Here is a 23,697-nt window from a genome sequence, read left to right as displayed (position 1 = left end):
ATCTTGCTGTTTGCAATGACACGGACAGAACTAGAATGTATTATCCTAACTGAAATAAGTCAGTCAGAGGAAGAAACATACCATATGATTTCACTCATACGTGGGATTTAAGAAACAAAACCGATGAACACAGGGGAAGGGAAGGAGAAATAAAATAAGAGAAGAACAGAGAGGGCCACACCACAAGAGGCTCTTAGCTCTAGGAAATAAACAGAGGGTTGCTAGAGGGGTGGGGGATGGGGTAACAGGGTGATGGGGGTTAAAGAGGGCATGACATGTAATGAACAGTGGGTGTTCTGTGCAAGTGTTGAATCATTGAACTCTACCCCTGAAACAAAGAATACAGTATATGCTGAATAAATTGAATTTAAATTTAAAATTTTAAAAAATAAAAATAAATTTAAAAATAAAAACTAAATTATAATTAAAATATAAATGATAATAAACAAAACAACTAAAAATGAACAAGTCCTTATCACTGATTTGTAATTGAGATGTTTCTCAAGAAATTCAGGTATGATAATATGAGTGTATGTATGTCACACCTTTAAAATGACAAAGGAACCTCAGCAAAAATACAGCTGCTTATACATTGTAGGTATTCATGAACGTTTACAAATTAAAATGACAACAATGTCTCTTGCCAGGAAACAAAACCAAAATCTTTCTAATGCTTTTGTCCTACTATGTCTATTGTTCTAAAAATATGCTTACATGGCACATACTCAAAAATGGGCCAGTTACAGAAACAACAGATTCACATTCTAAAGATGAACAAAATTAAATTCAAATACAAAGGTTGATGCCACCAGGGCAGAAAATCATCCAAAAGAGATCACAGACTTATTCGCAAAAATCAATGTCTATAGCCTATAAAGAGAAGGCTACAGGTTGGAGAACTCAAATAATACCATTTGTTTCCTCACATTTAATATTAAAAAAAAAAAAAAAGAGGGAAGATGAAAGTGCATTTACTTGCATTCAAGGCTAAAGACTTCAGACTTCACTGAACTATCCAGTAGAGGGCCATTCCCATGCCTTTCTATGCCTGTTTCCCCCCCTCTTTAGCCTCGGATTTCTCAGTCCATTAGAATACAAGGAACAAACACAAGATTTCTAGATCTCAAAATGTTGGACTTTATTAGTTTCTCTCCTGGCCAAACTCTACTGTGTAGCAAACTGTCAACGACTTTATTGACAATAAATCCTTGAAAACTGACGCTGACCCAAAAAACTCCTCCTGCCCCTAATCCTGGGGAGAGGCTGGGGCGGGGGTGGCGGTGGGGGTGGGGGTGGAAGGGGGTTGATCAAAAGCCAGAAAACAAACTTCTCCCAAGCAAAGGTGACTCTATTTAGAAATGCAGTTTAAATTCCACGACTTCTTTCATTCATCCACAGGTCAAAATGATCAAAGTGATGAGCTCCCAGAGATAGATCTACTCCCCTTCCAGAGCATAAACATGGACTCAACGTAGTGCTGAATTAATTAACACCGTACGCCTGAGACACACCCATGAGCTATGAGCATCCGATCATATCCCAAGACAATAGTGTCAACAGGGGCTGGAGGAGCGGAAGAAGGACTCCAGCATCCGGGAGCGGACAGTTACGACTGCGGTTTGAAGAACCCACCAACTCCATCTTACCGATCAACTCTCTGGGCTGAGCTGTCCTGCTGGATCCATTACACGGAATGTTCTGATAGGGGGCAGATGAGGTGGTGTTTACCCAGGACTCCGGGGATGAAAAGTTGAAAGAAGATTGGTTATTATGGTCCTGAAGCTCTTTACACTGAGCAAGACTGTCTTGAGGAGTGCTTACTTCTTCAGAACAAGGCTGGACTGAGCTAGATGAGATTCTTCTTTGGTACAAGGGCCGACCAGGTCCTCTGGGTTCATACTACACAAAGAAAAAGGGCATTTCATAAATCAGTGAAACCTACACCCCCGCCCCTCTTCGGTACACAGCAACGCACTGTATTAAACAGCAATGCTCAAAATACTATCCTCTGTGACGATGACCCCCTCCCTACCACCCTGCCCGGAAAAGCAGCCTGAGCTCTGGACACAGTGTTCAGGAAACCTGGGTTCAAAACTCAGTTCTGGCCCTTAGCAGGCAGTCCTAGGACAACACACGTCTACTTTCTGTTTTCTTATCTGTAAGATACAGAGCTCAACTACCTGTCTTTGGTTCTAAAACTCTATTGCCATCTTAGGTAACATAAGATTAAGAACGAAGAAAGGTATCTGCTACATCACAGTCAACTGAACCATAGCCGCCCTGAACAGTAACCCATTCTCGACTTCTTCCGATTTATTATTCCATAGACTTGATGGCAAGACATGACTCCCCCAACCGCACGTGAAGCGCTCCTGATTGGGCTCACTCTCTGCGCATCCTTTCACATACAGTCTTCAACTGACACAGAACATTATTTTCCTCAAAAAATTCCTTAAGGGGCACACCTAGGTGGCTCAGTCGGTTAAGCGTCTACCTTCAGCTCAGGTCATGATCCCAGGGTCCTGGGATCCAGCCCCGTCTTGGGCCACGATCCCAGGGTCCTGGGATCCAGCCCCGTCTTGGGCCACACTTCTCCCTCTCCCTCTGCCCCTCCCTTCTGCTCATGTGTGTGCGCATGCGCGATCTCTCTCTCTCTCTCTCTCTCTCCAGTAAATAAATATAATCTTTCTTTCAAAATTCCTTTAGGGCACCTGGGTAGCTCAGTCAGTTAAGCATCTGACTCTTGGTTTCAGCTCAGGTCATGATCTTGGGGTCATGAGACCAAGCCCCGCATTGGAGGAGACAATCTCTTTCCCTTTTCCCCCACTTGTGCTCTTGGCCTCTCTCTCTCTCAAATAAAACATCCTTTATACATCTGAAACCCAACTAACTTACTCCTTGTATTTTCTTCTCGCTAAACTGCACAGCCCAGATCCCTTTAATGCTCTCAACAAGAGCCACCAGCCAGCCATTTCAAGATTTTTTACCGTTGCCCACGGACTCTCCGATTCCCTCCTGCCTCACTGCTGTGACCAACACTCCGCCTCTGTCTTGGTGGCAAGGCCGCATGAGGGGCGGTGAGGTCTGCAGCCTCAGCCTGGAGCCAGACTGTTAGACTTCAGGATGCGATTTACCAGCCAGCACTGTCACCTGGGCAAGTGGCCCGACCTCTTGGGAACTTCATCTGTAAACGGAGCTTCGTTACCCACCGGACCTACCTCTTAGGACTGTTGTAAGAACTAAATGAGTTCAGCATGCAGAGCATTAAGCACTGTTCCGGCACATAGGAAGGGTTTGTTGTCATACAAGTGTTTTAATAAACATATAAAGATAAGACCCCACGTAGATCTTAAATGATGGAATGAGACTGACGGACTATTGCACTCCTCTCCCGCCTCCCCAACTGTAACATTTATTATTTAGCTTGTGATCACTATGGTTCTGAGGAATCTGTCTTTTGCCACTGTCGTTAGCAGTAATTGGAAATCAGGAACAGGAGATTAGATTACAAAGGAGAGAGAGAGAGATGAATTAGCACAGTAATCACAGGATGTTTGCTGGGAATATAAAACAGCAGCAAACTGATATTCTCAAGCCAACCAAACAAAAGACACTGGATATAAGCACTGTGAGGGTCAAGTCATCCCAGATGAATCACTAGGATATAAGGCAGGAGAGGGAATGGGCTTGGACTCTCTGCCCTTGTTCAGAAGGCAGGAAAGGACAGGAGGAGAGCAATTTTCTCACTATTAAATGATGAGTTTCCAGATTGTTTCTTCATTTCTAAACTTTAGTTACTGGATGGCAAAGGCAAGAGTTATCCTTCCATCTGGCTAGTTCTTTTTTTCGTATATCTTTATTGCTCTTCTGTCCTTAAGTATAATATCGAAATTCACCTTTAATTTTGCTCTGTTTTAAGAGAATGTTTTCAGTGATCAAGATCATTCTGAATGTGATTCCAGTTTTCTAGAATATAACTGCCACCTGTGAATTTAATCAGCATATTTGATGATTAAATTATGATGTTCGGTAGAATAACCAACCCTCCTAAACTGCTTCACTTTCCCTAGGGCTAGGTAATCCCTGAATGACTGATTACAATAGCCTGTGCAATGTGTCTTCTTTATCAAGGGTTGTCACCAAGATCATCAGCTCCTAGAATCAAAATGAAGTGTTTCTTTGTATCACCATGCCCAGAGTATTTAGTAATAAGCCCAGTCACAATCTGCCGGGAATCACATTCTAAAGTCTTTACATGTGAATATGTAAATACAAAACTAACATCTGTTAAGGCCTCAGAAAGAAGAGGTTATGATAATCAAATATACCCTGGTGATACTGAACACTAAATAAACTTATATAAATTTCAGGCATTAGCTTTACAAGCCTTTTTGCATTAAATACTAAGCATATGTATGCTGGTAGTAGAAACAAAACATCTTTTTACGATGAACAGATACACATAAACCACAAAGCTTAAATGAAGAAAACTAAAAATCAGAAAGCGAGGGAAAGCTGAAATGAAAGGAGACAATACTCAATTAAGCTTTTCAGAAAATGTGTATCATTTATATCATTCAACTGAAATCCAAAAAAAAATCACAATTGACATGCACAGCAGGAACTGTGGAAGTACTGTGTAACATACTTATTATAAGAGCTCCTAAGCAGCTATTGACAAAGATGAATGTGCAGATGAAATATGAAATTCAATTTCAAATCACATCATAAATATGATTGATCCTTTCTGTCAGAAAAGGAACCAAAACTTGAAATTGTTTTTAAAAAGTCTGCTGGTACAAACAGATGAAGGTAATGCATGAAAATATGATTTGCTACTTTCGAATCTATCCTCAAAGGAATCTGAGTAAAGAGATAGAAATCTTGATGACAAGTGAAAATTGGTTCATATACCAAATAAACTACATTTTAGCAGTTCTATAGTTTTCAGCGTCAGATTTGTACAGTTTTTGTTAGATTTATATCTAAGTATTTCATTTTTCTTTAAGCTATTGTAAAGGATATTGACTTGTACATTTTGGTTTCCAATTATACATTGCTAGTATATAGAAATGAGATTGATTTGTGTGTGTTGATCTTATATCCTGAAACCTTGTTATATTCATATTAGTAGAGGATTCTTGTTGGTTTGTTTTCTGGATAGATTCCTTGGGCTTTCCCACATTGATAATCCTGTCATCCTTGAATAGGGAGAGTTTTTTGTCTTCCTTTCCAATCCCCATGCCTTCAATTTCTTTTTCTTGCCATATTGCTTTGGCTAAGATTTCCAGTACAATGTTGAATAGGAGTGTTGAGAGTGGACATTTTATCTTGCTCCTAGTCTTAGAGAGAAAGTATTCAATCTCTGCCATTAAATATGATGGTAGCTGTAGGATTTTTACAGGTGCTCTTTAACAGGTTGAGGAATTTCTATTTCTAGTTTGCTAAGAGATTTTATACATCACAGATATTATATAATATTAAATGTATGTGGCTTTGTGGTTTTTTTTGGGGGGGGGTAGTATCTTAAAATCTTTTTTTTTTTTTAAAAGGACTTGATAAATTATAAAACAGTATTTTTTTTTTTTTAAAGGCATGATTCCCAGTTAGTGAGGGAGACTGGCCCAAGACTCCACTAAAATAATAATAAATTAATATAAAAGACCCACAACAATCAGGACCAAATGACCAGCATTAATAAAGGACACAATTTCTGGGCTATATGGAGACTCAATGGAGGAAGAGTATCTGTGAAAGAAGATGGAGTTAGAGCCACAAACTAAGATGAGAACCAATTCACCCTGCAGAATTCCACAGAGGCTCAAGCCTCAGAAACACCAGCTACCATGAAAAATGAAGGGATAAAATGGGGGGGGGGGGTGTTAAATGAAAGTCGGTGCAGCTGAACAGCTGGTCTCACTCTGCATTCCCCCAACCACCAGAGGAATTCAAGCATTAAAAGATCCCCAGGGAAAAGCCTGCCAGGCAGTAAGTCCTGAGACGCGAATAAAACTCCCAAGTCGCTCGTTAGTGACATAGACAATTGAAGGTTACTAGACATTTAAGGAGAGTTTTCAGCACAAAAGATGGTCATAGATAAGCAAACAGAAGAAAAGGGAGGCCCAGAGGAAAAAAGTAACAACAATGTTTTAAAAATATTTTTGGAAGATTATTTTAGTTCTTACTAAAATTCTAAAATAAGACAATAACAACAAACCCTCAACTGGTTTCCTCGAAAAAGGCATTACGTTTATAAAAACAAAAGTGAGACATTATGAAAAAGGAAAAGCTTGAGAATAAAGAACTCCTGGAAATTAAAACATTTGTGGGCTCAAATATAAAATGCAATAAGAGGGTTTGTAGATAAAATTAAATTTTAAAAAATCTTTCAGAAAGTAAGAAAAAATACAAAGATACCAAAATATGACAGGACCAAAAAAGATATGGAGAGTCCAGGAGGTCTAACAAATGCTTTAGAAAGAGACACAGAGAAAAGGGATGATAGAACATTATCAAAAATATAATGTAAGACAATTTCAAAGAGCTGAAGGATATGAGTCTTTCTCTAGAGCACTGCTGTCTGTAAGACCTTTCTGTGATGATGGAGATGTTCTGTACCCTCACCATTCAATAAGGTGACCTCTAGCCACATGTGGCTACTGAGCAATTGAAATGTGGCTAGTAGAAATAAGAAACAGATTATTTTATTTCATTTCATCTTAATAATATCTAACCCATCTGGAATTCCTGTAGGTTTTTTTTTTTTTTTAAGATTTTATTTATTTATTTGACAGAGAGTGAGAGATCACAAGTAGGCAGAGAGGCAGGCGGAGAGAGAGGAGGAAGCAGGCTCCCCACTGAGCAGGGAGCCCGATACAGGACTCAAACCCAGGACCCTGGGATCATGACCTGAGCCAAAGGCAGATGCTTAACGACTGAGACACCCAGGTGCCCCATTCCTGTAGATTTTAACTACAAATAGATCTTGACTTAATTTACATCTCACATTCTGCGGCTACATCATAATCCAAGCCATCATTCCCTTGTCCAGACAAATGACACTCTACATTATTCCTTTTATGTCATTTTAAAGGAATTATTTTTAAAATAAAATGCATTATCTAAGCATAACTTTAAAAACAACTTTAATGTCAACATTAGGTTTATAAGATTCAATCATAACAATGGAAGCAAAATTTATCTTAATTTTTCAAACCGTGGTACATTTCTCTCTGGGTTTTGTTACTGTTTTTCTTAAAAGAAAGGTATACTGAAATGAATGTGACTTTGTAGCAAAGTGCATTAACATCAATTTAGTTCTAAATAAAGAAAAAATACCGTCAGAAGCAGCTCACAGGCGAAGGTACTTAAAATTTGCAAATAGTATCTTCCCACCAAGCGTATTATTTTCCTACATCCAAACACAAGGTAATAGAAGAGGTACTAGAATGAATGCAATATTACATCTAAGAGAGAAATGTCAGATTTGCTGCTGTGACATTTTGAGCTACCTTGAATCTATCTGGCTCTTGTTTACTCTTCTTGAATATGAAACAGTCAAGTTATCCATTACAGACTGCAACGCCTCCTACAGTGAGAAGTGTCAGCTTAGGTAGGAAATAAATATCCACAGAAGTTTACCTTTAACTCATAACTATTTGTATTTTCTCTGAAGAACCATAATTATCATAATTAAGCAAATTTCCTAGCTTTAAAAAACAAGGTAATGCCAGAGAATTTTTGTTTTATATTTAAAGAACACTGAGAAAGGAGGGCGCCTCGGTGGCTCAGTCAGTTAAGCATCCAACTCTGGATTTCAGCACAGGTCATGATCTCAGGGTCATGGGATCCAGCCCTGTGTCAGGCTCTGCATTCAACTCAGAGTCCGCCTGTCCCTCTCCCTCCTCCCGTCGCTCGCTCGCTTGCTCTCTCTCAAATAAATAAAATCTTTAAAAAAAAAAAAATTCTGTCTCCCTCTGCCCCGCCCCCTACCATCACTCCCTTTCTTTAAAAAAAAGAAAAAAAAAAAAAAAGAAGATTGAGAAGCGTAGTACATTTCTCATAGTTAATTTTCTGGTATTTGAAATTTCTGAATAAATCATTTAAACAGTCAAACATTTAGCAGCTGGAACCAGACAGCTTTTAAGAATCAAGAATTTGGGGGGGTGGAAATCAAGAATTCTAAATTGAACCATCCCTCCTCTCATCCTCCCCACCAAAAAGGAAAACCTCATAGAGCTGAAGATTTCATTCTTTGGTCCCAGGAACATCATGTGGTACTCGCCGCCCCATCACATCTTTACCTCATGTAATCGCAATCACTTATTGTCTTCCAGGAAGACACCTAACTCATGGCATATAAAGCTGAAGAACAGTGTGAAGCTGAGGAGGCCTGGGAGTCTGGAGTCTCAGATCCACTTTAATTGGTAAAACTGCTTAAGCTGCAAGTCCCTCGATATCTTGGTGCCTCCGTCTCCTTTAAAAAGGAGGAGTGAGAATAAATGCTCTTCAAGGCCTCAACTACTTGCAAAGTTCTGTTTTGTTTTTGAAAAGAGTGTTCAATAAATCAGAGTCCTTCTCAATGAGAATATATTGTAACTATTTTTTAAAGTAGGCTCCATGCCCAAAGTGAAGCCCAATGTGGGGCTTGAACTTAAACCCCTGAGATCAAGACCTGAGCTAAGATCAACAGTTGGATGCCCAACTGACTAAATCACCCAGGTGCTGCTTAACTCTTTTTTATTAAAATGTTCAAACATAGGGGTGCCTGGGTGGCTTAGTCGGTTAAGCATCTGCCTTCCACTCGGGTCATGATTCTAGGATCCTGGGATCAAGCCCCAGATTGGGCTCCCTGCTCAGAGTGGAGCCCACTTCTCCCTCTCTAGCTCCCCCCGCCCCCCGCTTGTGTTCCTTCTCTCACTACCTTTCTCTGTCATAAATAAATAAAATCTTTAAAAAAAAAAAATGTCCACGGGCGCCTGGGTGGCTCAGTGGGTTAAAGCCTCTGCCTTCGGCTCAGGTCATAATCCCAGGGTCCTGGGATCGAGCCCCCCAGGGTCCTGGGATCGAGCTCTCTGCTAGGCAGGGAGCCTGCTTCCCTTCCTCTCTCTCTGCCTTTCTTTCCCTACTTGTGATCTCTCTCTCAGTCAAATAAATAAATAAAATCTTTAAAAAAAAAGTCCAAACATAATCCATCAACAACTTTAACAACCATCAAAAATATGCTCTTATCTGCTAAAGCAGTTCAAATGTGATACCACATACAAGCGTATTTAAGTTATTTAAATCCAAAAACTATACAGCATGCTAACTGACTACAATAAAATGCATTCTGGGCAATGAGTTTAAAATTTCAGTTTTTCTCCCCCACAGAGGGACATTTCTATGAAATTTACATTGAAAGACAAGGACCCATAGCTACAAATTTCAGAGAAAGCTTCCTTGTCTGGGGAAAAAGAAAAAAAATCCCAACAGAGAATGTCCTTTGGATTTCCACCTATACTTGGGCCCTGTGGGCTAATTAAAGATATAAACCATACTTTCCCTCCCTTCATCCTTATTTCTTGACCACATTTTGTTTCCTGTTGTTCTGCACTGTTCTCAGTTTCTTTCATGAAGACACTCTTCCTTCTACATCTGTCTCCTCCCAATCAGATTATTCCTTTACTTTTAGACGGCAGCCCAACCAATGTCCAACACTCTAGTTTCATATTAGAGTTCTTGGGTCTAAATAATTTCATTATTTATTGCTTAAAGGCTCATTTTATTCTGTCAGAGACCCTCGCTTCTCGGTTCGGCATCAACTCCACGTGCATTTGTGTTTACATTCTTGACACTGAGCCGTGAAACCGTTCTGTTGCTAAACAAATGATCGTCATTTTCTAATAAGGCTGGTGCTGATATAGATCTTTCTAAATATCAAAATATAATGCTAAAATCTCAAAAGTATATGTATAAATAGATAACTGGGGGAAAGGTCACAACTAAGTTAATTAGTGCTCTATTTAGAATTATACTATCAAAGCTAATCACTAAGGAAGAGCTAAATGCTCTAGTGAAAATTCCAAGTGTCATTAACTATGGTGCCACGAACGTTCATTAAAATAGAACTTCTCATTTAAATGATTAGCTTTGATAATTTAAGCGTGAATAGAGGTCTAATTTATTAATCTGTTGATTAACTGTCTCTGTTATGCGCATCAGATGGCTTATTAGATACCATACATTAATGATCTAAGAAGATGGCGCTATTACCACCCGGTTACACAAGGTAAATCACAAGCTGTCCTCACCCACTTCTAAAGTCAGAACAGGCAGAATGTCCATCAGCCAAGAATAGAATCTTCAAGCCACATTTGTACAAGACTTGGCACCAGAGAAGGGAACGTGAAGGCATGGGGTAATCAGACAACATCAAAATCAAAACTACCCACTAACTTCAAAACCAGAGCTCTTTGAAGGAAAAAATGAAAACTAATAGATGAGTCGAAGGTGTCTTTGTTCAAAAACCAACACAGGGGCACCTGGGTGGCTCAGTGGGTTAAGCTGCTGCCTTCAGCTCAGGTCATGATCTCAGGGTCCTGGGATCAAGTCCCGAATCGGGCTCTCTGCTCAGCAGGGAGCCTGCTTCCCTCTCTCTCTCTCTGCCTGCCTCTCCATCTACTTGTGATTTCTCTCTGTCAAATAAATAAATAAAATCTTTAAAAAAAAAAAAAAACCAACACAGAAGACAAGAGATATTTCAAAGCAGATTCATCACAGAGGCACACATGTCATGTCTCAAATGGCATCGGTAAATGCAACTGACTGAACACTGGTCAAGGTGAGCGACTTACAGCATCTGTTCTCATCGGAAGGCCATCACAACAATACCACCGCTGCAACACAAAAGCATGCGGTTTCAAATTCTGAGAGTTTTCCAGCGAAGCTTTTGAAAAAGAATTTTCCACGCATTCCTCATAAGCACTTTTAACCACACTATTTCACGGTGCGGCACATCCTACCTGGCAACATTTGTTCTGTACCAGGATCAGTACTGCTGGTTCTATGTTAAATGAAAGTTTTCAATGTGATAAAACTAAGCCTGCTTAAGAAGAATGAGGATTTGTCCCTCAAGATATAGTAACTGGAAAGTATAATGGGGGAAAAAAAGGATTCCACTCATAATAAAAAACAAGGAACAATCAATATAAATTTACCCAAGAGTGAAGCTGCTACTGAATTTTACAGTGGAACACTCAGAAAATAAAAAAGGAAGGGAGGGAAAGAGGCCGGGGGAGGGGGATTAAAATACTCAAGACTGTACCAATTCCTAAATGAGAGGTTTAAGAAATCTGTAAAGACAAAATTTCCCCTAATTTAAAGCTACACGTTTGATGTAATTAAAAACAAACAACAAAAAAAGAACAACCCAAGAGAGGTTTTTCTTTGGGTGTGGGGGGCTGTGTGGGGGGAGGAAGAGTTCACAAAGAGTTATGGTAGAAAAACCAATGAATAACTTCGTTCTTCTGCCCACCCCGGAAGTAGGGCGGGGGGGGGGGGGCAACGCAGTAAGAGAGACTTTACACTATCAAATTAGAATACTACAAAGCCTTAAAAATTAAGAGTTCAATTCTGGTACAGAAAAATAAATATAGCTAGATGAGGAGAAAAACTGAAAGTCTGGAAACAGATCTGAGCGTATACTGAAAAAGAGTGTCCTACTCAGGAGTTAAGTTATAAAGTTGTCATACAAAGTAGGAGATCTCATATAGAAAAAAATTACCCTTGAAAAATTGTGAAACATGCCAAAATTATGAGAAATTGACCCCTTGCAAGCTCCGAAGCCAAGAATTATCTTGTATTGATTCTCTTTACATTCCGTCTCTCCCCACCCCCCACAGCGGTTAGCTGACATGCAAACATGATACAGTGCTATTATAAAAGAATTAGTATTGGACAAGAAAGCTACTATTCTCTTTAGTGACAATGCAGTAATTTAACGAGTATGAAGACAACTGGCTAAATATTCAGAGAAACATTAAATCATAATCCCAATTTATACTGAAATTTGAAATCAAACTGGAGCAACTCATCACTCTATTTCCAATCAGGAATGTCTGTTACCTGGCCCAGGGTAAGGGTGGCACCTCTGCCCTCTGTTCCCTTCTTTATCCCATCATCAGAAAGAACTAGAAGTGGGAGAGGGTGCTGGCACCACTGCCAGACCCCAGTGCCCCAGCCTGGCTGAGGGCCAGGCCTTTGGCTGCATTCAAGCTAGGGAAGAAAACCTACTGCATTTAAGACAGCCCTAGATGAGAATACTCTAAAAATTTTAAGTAGCAAAAAATACTACAGAATAGGATCAAGATCCCATGTTAGCACCCTGGCCTGAAAGTAAGGCTTGATGGGGTAATAAAACTGAGCACAGAAATTAAGGGAAAAAATTGTTTCAACAATGTTTCAACAAATAATCACCTAATGTTCATTTTTATGAATGCTATGAAATAGCATGTTCATCTCTATGCATGCTATGCAAAGCCCAATGTTACAGTAGCTATCTTTGAATAGTAAATTAGATATAATATCTCTAGTTGCTACATTTTCCATGCTGAGCATGTACTTTGTCAAAAGAAAATGGAAATTATTATAAAAAAGAAAATACTAATGAAACAGAATGTGAAAAACCACCTCTGTTCAAGTTAACTGTTAAGCTAACATCTAGATGTTTTCATCTCGCATAAGATTAATCAATTAAGGTTTCTAGCAATAGAAGAATTCACAGTACAGAAGGAAATAAGACATTTTTCTAAATCATTAATATAAGAAATTATTTTAAAAGGCCAGAAATAAAAACACCAAATATATAAACTATTCATTCTGCGAGATGATTCATGCAAAATCATTTTGTATCACATAACACACAAAAGTTATCGCAATGCACTTGAAAAAAAAAAGTCAAAATCTGTAATATGGTAGAAATAATATTTTCCTTGTCAAGGTATTCTTTTTCAGTGTTCCAAGTTAGTCATCACTAAGAGAATCTTAGGCATCAAAATAAAGGTGACCAAATAGTTCTGCAAAAGTAATTTCACTCTAAGGACCCAGTGACAATTGAAGGTACTTACTCACACACAGCTAAACAGTAGTATCAAATGTTAAGAGCCTGAAGGTAAAAAGAACTTAAAATTCCAAAACTAAGTAATACTTAAATACATCAAAGATTAAAGTACATTATTCAGTACTGAGTATTATACGGTAAAGTACAAATCTTAATAGAACCCTATAAAGCCTTTGGCACATTGTCTCCTCCACATATTATGAATTCATTTGGCAAGTTAAATAAATATCATCATAAGAGGGGCCCCTGGGTGGCTCAGCCAGTTAAGTGACTGCCTTCAGCTCAGGTTATGATCTCAGGGTCCTGCAATCAAGCCCCACATGGGGCTCCCTGCTCAGCGGGGAGTCTGCTTCTCCTTCTCCCTCTGCCCCTCCCCAGCGCTTGTGTGTACATGTTCTCTTTCTCTCACAAATAAATAAAAATCTTTTTAAAAAAAAAATCACAAGAGGCGGAGGTAAGTAATTCCAAAGCCCATCGCTCGATAAAGCAATGAAAAAATTGGCAAAACTGTCACCATCAACTTTCTTAAATTTGATAAATTAAAGCTTACAGCAACCAAGAGAGCAGTTCATCAAGAAAAATGGAAAATTCAGTAAGGATAGTGAGCTCTCTGGTATTTTAACTTACTCTGGTTCCCAAACCCTTCCCTCCAGCTCAACGGTGGCCTTGAATATAAGTAAGACCTGGCATTTCCAGCCCCAGGACCAGAGGGTGCAGAACAGGCTTCATTCTCAAAGACGTGTAATTCTTTGTTGTGACCTGGTGGTCCCTGGAAGACTGGCTCAAAAACCCTTGCCCTGCCTTGTCTGAGAACTCCACCAGCACTAAGAGGGCCGTATCAAAAACATTCATAGGCAAAGGTTTTAGCCACTGCTGCCTGACACAAAGGACTAACAGCTGGACAGAACAGCAGACTAACCAAAAGCTTCAGAGGAAAGGCGAGGAATGAGAGGCTTAGGAAGTAAGGGCTTTCAGGAGCTCTGACACATCCCTGGGAATCTAAAAGGCCACACACATGCTGTGTACCTGCTCAGAAAAGACCTGAAAAGTTCCTACCTCTGGCTGATCTGGAGGCTCTGCGGAGGCAGGAAGCTAGGACTAAGGCGAAGATGTAACTGCCTGGCTGAGTGTGAGGGTTGCACCCAAATGCACACTCAGACACTTCTGCAAAAACTGGGCCATGTTTTTAGTCCTGGGCATTTAAGGGCATCTCTGCGTGATGATTAGTTGACCATGAAGCTAACAGCATAAAGACTTCAGAGGTGACACATGACAACCACAAACTTTAAAAAACTGGTCCAGGGGGCGCCTGGGTGGCTCAGTGGGTTAAAGTCTCTGCCTTTGGCTCGGGTCATGATCCCAGCGTCCTGGCATTGAGCCCCGCATCGGGCCGGGCTCTCTGCTCAGCAAGGAGCCTGCATCATCCCCCACCCCGCCCCGCCTGCCTCTCTGCCTACTTGTGATCTCTGTCAAGTAAATAAATAAAATCTTTTTTTTAATAATATTTTATTTATTTATTTGACAGACAGAGATCACAAGTAGGCAGAGAGGCAGGCAAGGAGAGAAAGGAGGAAACAAGCTCTCTGCAGAGAGCCTGATGTGGGGCTCGATCCCCGGACCCAGGGATCATGACCTGAGACAAAGGCAGAGGCTTTAACCCACTGAGCCACTCAGGCATCCCAATAATCAAAATATTTTTAAAAAATAATAAAAAATAAATATGTAATTGGTTCAGAATTTTTAATTAATTTACTATTATTTTTTATATTAGGATCAGAGAAGTCACTAAACAAATGACAACCAAATCCAAAAACAAAAGAATGAGAAAAGAGATCACATGCAAACTGAAACAAAAAGAGCTGTGGGGCTACACAAACATCTGAAAAAAACATACTCAAGACAAAAACTGTTGTAAGAGAGAAAGGAAATCATGTAACGATAAAAATGCCAATCCGTCAAGAAGACCTAACAATTATAAACATGTATAAACCTAACCACAGAGCCCCAATATACATGAAGCATAAACTGACAGAACTGAAAGGGAGAAACAGAAGATTCAACATTAGTAGTTGAGAGATTTCAACACCCTACCTTCAGTAGTAGATATAAAACCTAGACAGAGAGAGATTCAAAGCAAACGGAAAATTTGAAAAATACAAACCAAACAGACCTAACACAACTATAGAACATTCCAACCAACAAGAACAAAATACTCGTGGTTTTCCAATGTACCTGAAACATTCTCCAGGAAAGACAGTATGTTGGACCATAAAACAAATCTCAATAAATTTTAATAGATTAAAATTACAGAAACTATATTCTCCAACCACAAAGGAATGAAATCAAGAAATCAAAAACACAAGGAAATTTGAAAATCTCACCCTTGATATACTTGCTTTTCTCTAATTTACCAAATAAGTACTTTAAACATTATACTACAGTTCTGGCCAGGGCAATTAGGCAAGAAATAGAAAACACAACCAGATTAGAAAGGAAGAACAAAGATATATTTGCAGACATTTTCTTCTATACGAAAAAACAAACAAACAAAAAAATCCCAAGGTATCCACAAAAAATCTATTAGAGCTAATTAACAGTTCAGCAAATTTGCAGATATATAATAAGTATATAATTGTATTTCTGTACACTAGTAATGAACAATTCAAAACTGAAATTAAGAGAACAATTCTGTTTACAATTGCAGATAAAAGAGTAAACTACTGGGGCGCCTGGGTGGCTCAGTGGGTTAAGCCACTGCCTTCGGCTCTGCTCAGCAGGGAGCCTGCTTCCTCCTCTCTCTCTGCCTGCCTCTCTGCCTGCTTGTCATCTCTTTCTGTCAAGTAAATAAATAAAATCTTTAAAAAAAAAAAAAAAGAGTAAACTACTTCAAGATAGAAGTGTGAGACTTATACTTGGACAATTACAAAATGCTGTTAAAGAAAAATTTTAAAGGACCTAAATAAATGTAAAGATATCCCATGTTCAGGTACCAGAAGGCTTAATGTTGTTAAGATGACAATAGTCTTCAACTTAATCTACAGATTTAAAGCAATCTCTCTTAAAATTCCAGCTGGTTTGGGGGGGTTTTTTGGCAGAAATTTACAAACTGATTCTAAATTTCATATAGAAATTCAAGAGACCCAGAACAGTCAAAACAATCTTGAAAAAGAACAAAGTACAACACCATACTTCCAAATACAAAACTCACTACAAAGATATAGGATACAAGACAGTGCAGTAGAGAATAAGGACATCGACAATAATGAACAAATTGAAAGCCTACAAGTAATCCCAAACATCTACAGTTAACTGATTTTTGACAAGGTTGCCATGACCATTCAATGGACAAAAAGTCTTTGCGATAACTGGTGCTGAGAAAACTGGATAACCAACATGCAAAATAATGGATCTGTCATCACCTTATATAACACACAAGAACTAACTCAAAAAGGGTCAAAGAACTCAATGTAAAAACTAAAACTATAAAATTAAGGAAGGTAGACATACATCTCCATGACTTTGGATTAGGCAACAGTTTCTCAGGTATGACATCAAAACCACAGTAACAAGAACAGCAACAATGACAAAGAACAGATAAATTGGACTTTTCCCAACTAAAAACTTTTGTGTATAAAAGGATACTATTAAGAAGGTGAAAAGACAAGCTTACCGAAGGAGAAAATACGGCAAATCTTATGTGTGATAAGAATCAAGTACCCAGAAGGTATTTAGAACCTCTTACAAAGCTCTGTAACAAAAAGGCAACCAACCATTTTTTTTTTAAACGGGTAAAGGATTTGAATGTACATTTCTGCAAAGAAGATCCACATACGGTGATGCTCAGCATCATTAGTCCTTAGAGAAATGCATATCAGAGCCACAGAGATAGAACTATACACCCACTAAATGGCTATCATTTTTTTTTTTAAAAGGAGATTCTGGAACCCTCATACATCACTACTGGGAATGTAAAAATGGTACAAGGCCCTGTGGAAAACAGCCTGACATCTCCTCAAACATAGAGTTACCAGACAACCCAGGAATTCTAGGTACATAAATAAAAGAACAAAAAATAAGCTTTCACACAAAAACTTGTTCGGTAGCACTACTCATAATAACAAAATAACAGAAACAAATCAAATATCCATCAATCGATGAAGAGATAAACAAATGGTGGCAAATCCATCAGTGGAATATAACTCAGGCATGGAAAGGAATGAAGTACTGACACGTGCATTGTACAATGGGCACGAGCTTCAAAAACATGCTAAAGGGAAAAGCCAGACTCAGAAGGCCACATTTTGGATGATTCCAGTTATATAAAATGTCTCCACAGAGACAGACAGTAGATTATGAGTTACTAGGGATGGGAGGCAGGGAGGATTAGGGAGCAACTACTTAACAGTTAGAGGCTTCTCTCTGGGTGACAACAATGATCTGGAATTAAGAGAGCAGCTACACGACATTGTATATGTATTAAAACCCACTAAATAGTACCTTAAAATGGTCGAAATGGTGAATTTTTTGTTATACGAATTTTATCAGAAATAACTACACAGGTAAATATAGAAAACACCATCTAAATGAAAATCACATTACCACTTAGCTGTTAAGCCCCTCTGTTATAACTTGAAATGTCAGATATGTGTCAAATCTTTAAAAGTATGGTTCCAAATTTCGAGATCCCCACAATACATATATACAGATACCAATTCATTTTATGCTTACAATTTGTATTAGGAGCCCAAGGTGGCAGGTAAGTTGTTTGCATAACAGTTATTAAACCAGATGAGCCAAACAATACCTACTGGATCTACTTAAACAAATTACCTCCAAAACTCTACAAATAAGATACAGAACCATCCCTATCAAAACCTGACTTTTTAATCAGCAGGTACAGCAGAAAAATCTGCAAAACACAAGAATTATTTTTAAAAGCCTTTAGAAATCAACAAGGAACAGCCAAAATAAAGCTAATGTCAAAAAGATATCTTTTACGTATCAAAGTTGTAAATGTTTACCCTATTTTAATAAGTAGACATGTGCGATTGATAAGGACCACAACCAGCTTTCCACATTCCCATCTTTAATCACTGCAAACTTAAGGGGACCAGCTAGACAACATGTTTATAGTCTACATCAGTGGTACCATTTTGAAAGATTTATACCTGGGATTAGTAGGATTTTCATATCAGTGAAAGTCCATATAGATGCTCCCTAGAAATACCTATTTTAAGATAAAAATCCAGTTTACCTTACAATGCCTAGTTGAGCAGAGTGGACTCCATGTTAAATACACCGCCCATTCTGACACTAGGGAATCAGTACTAACACGTCTCAACTGCCCCAGGTTAAGTGAGAAAGCACCAGAGTGAGTGCCAGGAGAAGCACCGCACTAGGAATTCACCCCTGGCTGAAAAAGCCAGCGTCTACTTAAGGCTTAATTAACACATTTATAACTGACAAATGTAACTTAAGTAAAAAGACCAATCACCAGAAACCATTTGCCCAGATTAGACTGAACAAAAAGCTGCCTCCTCAGGTCAATCAGATGTTGAATGTTCTAAAACAGCAACAAAAGAATCTAAGGGGCATGTTTCAACAATAATGACGATTCTACAAAGCCTGAAATACCACAATAAAAGGACAAATTAAAATAAATTCCAAGAAAAGATTATCTTGAAAAGACTTTTAAATTCAGTAAGACCTGTTCACCATGCTCATCAAATCAATATATACGATTACTTTTCACAAAAATTTAATCCCAAAAGGAAAAAAAGGAAAAGAAAGATATTTACCTCTTCTAAGCTAGGGAGCGAAGAAGAAGATACTGTTCGAGATGACAATGGGTGAAATGGCTCTTGACCAATAGCATGTTGATGATTCTGTATTTGTACAAAAGGGTTTTGCGGTGGCCTGTGCGGCAATGGAGGTAGGCCATAGGGAAAACCCGGCCCCATTAGGTGATTCTGTTGTAAGTTAGCAAAAGTCCATGCTCCGTCAGGTGCCAGGTATTTCAAGGGAGGAGGGGCAAGGTGTTCAGATGGCAACGAGAAAGGCGAGCTGAATATCTGGGGCGGTAGGCGCTGTGAAAATGCTGGGTTGCTGGCTACTTCAATGTCTCTGCTGTTGTCATTAAAGTTAGAAAAGTGGCTACTGTGGTCTGTGCTGGATGGGGGAGATGGGACTGCTGGTGGGCTCCTAGTCTGAATTTGTCTATATTGCAAAAGTCTTGATTGAGGTGGTGGCATTTCAGCTAGTTCCCGTGTTTCACTTTGATCACGATTAGACAGTTCTCTGATTAAGTCTTGAAACCTACATAAAGACGATGAAATATGAGGAAAAGAAAACAAAAAAGCTCTGTCACATCAAGGAGAGCTTTAGTCAACTACACATGTTAATTTTTACAGACAAAATCAGAATACTTCGTTAGAATTAACATTAATTAATCTCAAAAGTGAGCATCAAAGGGCAGTTGGGTGGCTCATTTGGTCGGACTCTTTCCTGGTTTCAGCTCAGGATCTCAGGATCAAGCCCCATGTTGGGCTCCACGCTCAGTGTGGAGTCTGCTTGTCCCTCTCCCTCTGCTTCTCCCCCTCGCTTGCACATGTAGGCTCTCTCTCTCTTTCAAATAAATAAATAAAGTCTTCAAAAAAAAAAAAAAAAGTGATCATTAACAGGCAATAGATGCTGAGTGGGAGGCACTAAATATGTCCAAGTACCTGATTTCTTTCTTTTCCCTTGGCATTAAAAACTGTCCTTGTCTCAGGCACCTGGGTGGCTCAGTCGGTTAAACAACCACCTCCGGCTCAGGTCATGATCCTGGGGTCCTGGGAGTCCCGCATCAGGCTCCCTGCTTAGCAGAAAGTCTGCTACTCCCTCTGCCACTCCCTGCCTCTTGCTTGCTCTCTCTCTCATTCTCTTTCAAATAAATAAACAAAGTCTTAAAAAAAAAAAAAATTGTCCTTGCGTCTACATGTCTTTGATAACTGGTGGTTATGAAAAGTCACCATTGTGGTGGGCCTTGTTCAGAAGGATCAGGAAACACTTCACTGCAGTCACATGACACTGCCCATAAAAACAAGTTTGCACTAAGGACTGAACACTCATAAACGTTTACAGTTAAAAAAGACAGAATTCTGTGCAGGCAGGGGAAAAAAACTGATGACAAACTTCTCATTTTTAACATTTTAACTTACTTCTGTGTCCATTCATGTATGAGTACTGAGTAGGAAAAACATACAGCGACAGTCTATTTTTCTCAGGAGAGCCACAAAGCAAGGGGCCACATTAATTTTCAATCCACAACGGACTGTCCATACACAGATTTGCCCCAGTTACTTCTAAACGATTCCCTATCTTTTAGAATCAATCATTAGAATTGTGTACCATGTGCCTAGAAGGCCAGCATCCAGCATCTTTGGGACAATATCCCAACTTGAGGCTAAAAGGACGACACCCAAGGAAGAACACAGTGTGTGGGAGGAGGGGGCGTGGGCCATGCTTCCGAGGCTATGTTTACTCTGCGGAAGTACCTGGAGTCTGTGGTTTCTGCTTCATCTTCGGCACTGCTGGGGAGCTTCCACTCTGCTCTCACTGGGGGCTGATGCAATCCGATGGGCGTCTGAGGAAGGTGCTGGAGGTGCGGATGCGGGCGGTGATGGTGCGGGTACGGAATACTGCCCTGACTGAGATAGGCGTGATGCTCGTTCCACTGCTGGAACCGCACCTGCTGCTGCCTTAGTGTTTCTAGCGCTACACTCCCGTGCATCCGATCTGCAAGATATTTGGGAAGAGTTTAAATTTTCACGCGTTTGGGGTTTCGGGTTCATTTGGGGTTTCAAGCTACTCAAGTGTTTTTACAACCAGATTTTCTTCACAGAGACAAAGAAATGCCCACCATTTGGGGTATTTCCTAAATTTGCCCATAACTAAGGTCATGGTAATGGTGGCGAGGTGCTTCCTTACCTACGTGATCCCGGAGACTGGCATCGCCTGGATGCTCGACAGCAAACAGCGTTTGGAACAAGGTTCTGCCTGTCACACTAAGCGACTGATTTTTGCTGCCACTGTTTGAAGAACTGAATCAATCCTGACCCAAATTAATATTGCACAGTACATGCAAATTGAAGGAAATAATCTCTGACTTTGTCACGTCCCGCAGTGACAGGAGAACTTACCTAAAGCCTCCCCTACAGGCAATCCTGGGGGGTTCTCATCAGTGAAGTTACTCAGATGTGACGGAAGGAGGGGGCCGGGCTGTGCGATGGCTCGCAGAGGACCATGGCCTTCCTGCAGCATGGGAGGCGGCTGCTGCTCAGGGATCACAGCCTCTGCGGGTGGGGACTGCGGGCGGTGAGACACGGCGCTATTAAAGAAAGCGCTGTTGGGTCCTGCCTGATAGGCAGGAGAAAGCTGAGGCGGCGGCTGCGGAGTCAGCTGGTTCGGCGGCGGGACTACCTGATTTGGCTGGGGTGGCATCTGATTTGGTTGTTCAGGCAAATTACTCTGCTGCTGATTTAACAGGGCGTGCTGCTGCGGAATCGGAAACGGTGGTCTGGGTAGCTGGGGCAGGGGATGAAAATGACGACTGGGGATGGCATACTGTGCATGGGGAGCCGGGAGAGGAAGATTTATGTGTCTCGGGTTGAGATTATCTTTGCGATGAAATTTGGTATTGGGATAAACAACACCAGGACGCGACTCAGGACTTCTGTTCTGTGGATTTGATTCCAAATCAATCTAGAAAAAAATAAGAAGTCTTTCTTAACTATGGAAGATCTGGGTCCTGTGGCTCTCCACCTTTCCACCCCTAGCACATCTACAGGGTAGGATAGTTTGTTACCAGTCACAGCTCAGAGCAGGGGCCCAATCACCTTCTGACAATCAAGTGAGGGAATAAATATTTTTTAAATTAGAAAAGATGAAACAGGAAAAAAAAAGCATATTATATTTGAGTCATAAGAAGAGATATTGCCATCTTATTAACATACCCACTTCCATTCTTTTAAAAAACATTATTTTTAATTTCACACTTTCTTCCTTGGAAAGATAACCATCATTCAAATGTGTCCTTTCCTTTCAATTTTATTGTTTTTATACATCTCTCTCTTCAAATATATCTGTATTAATTTTAAAAAGACTTCTCTCAATTTAAACAACTGTGAAGTGAACAAATAAGTAAGTACTTTATCATCACCTTTGTATAACCAGTTTGATTATCAATTCTTGCCATGTGGTACTGACATTTATTCTTTCAACAAAGATTTACTGAGAGCCTACCCAGGGCACTCGACCTTGTGCTGGAGATTAAGAAGGCAGTAAGAGGACTTAGTTTGTACCCTCAAGAGCTTATAGCAAAGGCTGGCAAATGATGGCCCCCAGGCCATTTCCAGCCCACCAGATTTCTGCAGTGAAAGTTTTGCTGGAACACAGCCACCCCCATTTGCTGACGTACAGTCTATGGCCGCTTTCTCTCCACAGTGGCAGAGCTGAGACCGCCACAAAAACCATACGGCCACAAAGCCTGAAGATGTACTATCTGGCCTTTTGCAGGAAAAGTTTGCAAAGCCCAGGCTTGGAGTCCGGTAGAAGATACCCACAAGTAAACACAAAATTAGAGGTGTTCACTGAAAGGATGTGATCGGAGATCCTAGTGCCTGAGACAATGAGAGGTGGTGTCACAAAGGCTATGGCGTTTGAATTGAGTCTTGCACAGAAAGCTGGAATTTACCCATGAGGGAAGGACACTCTAGGTAAAGGTAACAGCTTAACCAAGGAGAGGGGGAAGGAGAAAAATATGGCAGGCAGATTTAAGGAGCACGAGAAGCTTTGTGTACACACAGAGCTACAACTTCACTTGTTAAGATGTGAGTTTTCCCCTTCCTGACATCAGATAAAACTGCTAGAGCCCAATTACATAAGACCCTGAATGATTCAGTGCTGAGAATAAACATTTTTAATCCTATATGTAAACTCTGGTAAGCTACCAAAGATTTGTAAGCCAGGGAGTGCTGTCATCCTTCCAAAACCTAAGTTTGATCGTAAGTGGTGACAATGTGGAAACTGAAATATAAGGTGAAAAGAAGCAATTTTTCTTTCCCATCTCTGTCCAAACACTCAATGAGCTGCTCTGGTATATCAATCTCCTTCTAGGTTTCAGTGTGGAAAATCGTCACTGGGGACTGCAGAGGACTTGCCTCCCCAAAGGCTCTCAAGCTGAACACGGAATTGACCGCTGTCAAGAACCCAGAACAAGCAGCTTGTTCCTGAATTGCCCCTGAGGTGCCCCTGGCAACCGAGCGATCACACCAATGGCTGAGACGAGCCCATCATGCCTCCAGGGCCTTTTCATCTCTCATCACTAGCTCCCATGGACTGCCACTGAATTTGGCCAATAAGGTCCTTAAGATGACTGGGTGTATAGAAACTGTCTAGAAAATGAAATGAGAAGAATGACAATTCCATCCCAGTCTTCCCGAGCCGCTGCAGTGCCTGCTCTCTGAATGTCTCAGAGCCCGTTACCCACAGTGACATTATAAACATGGAGGTCTTCAATAATGAGCTGTCATTAATCTACAATGACCTGAGATTTGAGC

The 23,697-nt window shown here is 40.1% G+C and overlaps 1 protein-coding gene across 11 annotated transcripts in view; it reads right to left on the bottom strand.

Annotated features, from left to right (window-relative positions):
• HELZ (helicase with zinc finger) overlaps positions 1–23,697 on the bottom strand; it is a 182,485-nt gene that overhangs the window by 9,228 nt on the left and 149,560 nt on the right. For 7 of the 11 annotated variants that reach the window (XM_082706632.1, XM_082706629.1, XM_082706634.1 and 4 more), the window contains 4 exons: positions 21,280–21,841; positions 20,635–20,875; positions 18,898–19,414; positions 1,647–1,899 (listed from right to left, as the gene is read on the bottom strand). In XM_082706632.1, coding sequence (XP_082562758.1) covers positions 1,647–1,899; positions 18,898–19,414; positions 20,635–20,875; positions 21,280–21,841 — 1,573 coding nt within the window. The remainder of the gene's footprint in view (positions 1–1,646; positions 1,900–18,897; positions 19,415–20,634; positions 20,876–21,279; positions 21,842–23,697) is intronic. The other 4 variants (XM_082706635.1, XM_082706627.1, XM_082706636.1 and 1 more) reach the window with 1 other exon arrangement.

The sequence above is a fragment of the Mustela nivalis genome (genome assembly GCF_964662115.1).
Source record: "Mustela nivalis genome assembly, chromosome: 17".
NCBI lineage: Eukaryota > Metazoa > Chordata > Mammalia > Carnivora > Mustelidae > Mustela > Mustela nivalis.
This window is presented reverse-complemented; position numbering and strand designations above follow the sequence as displayed.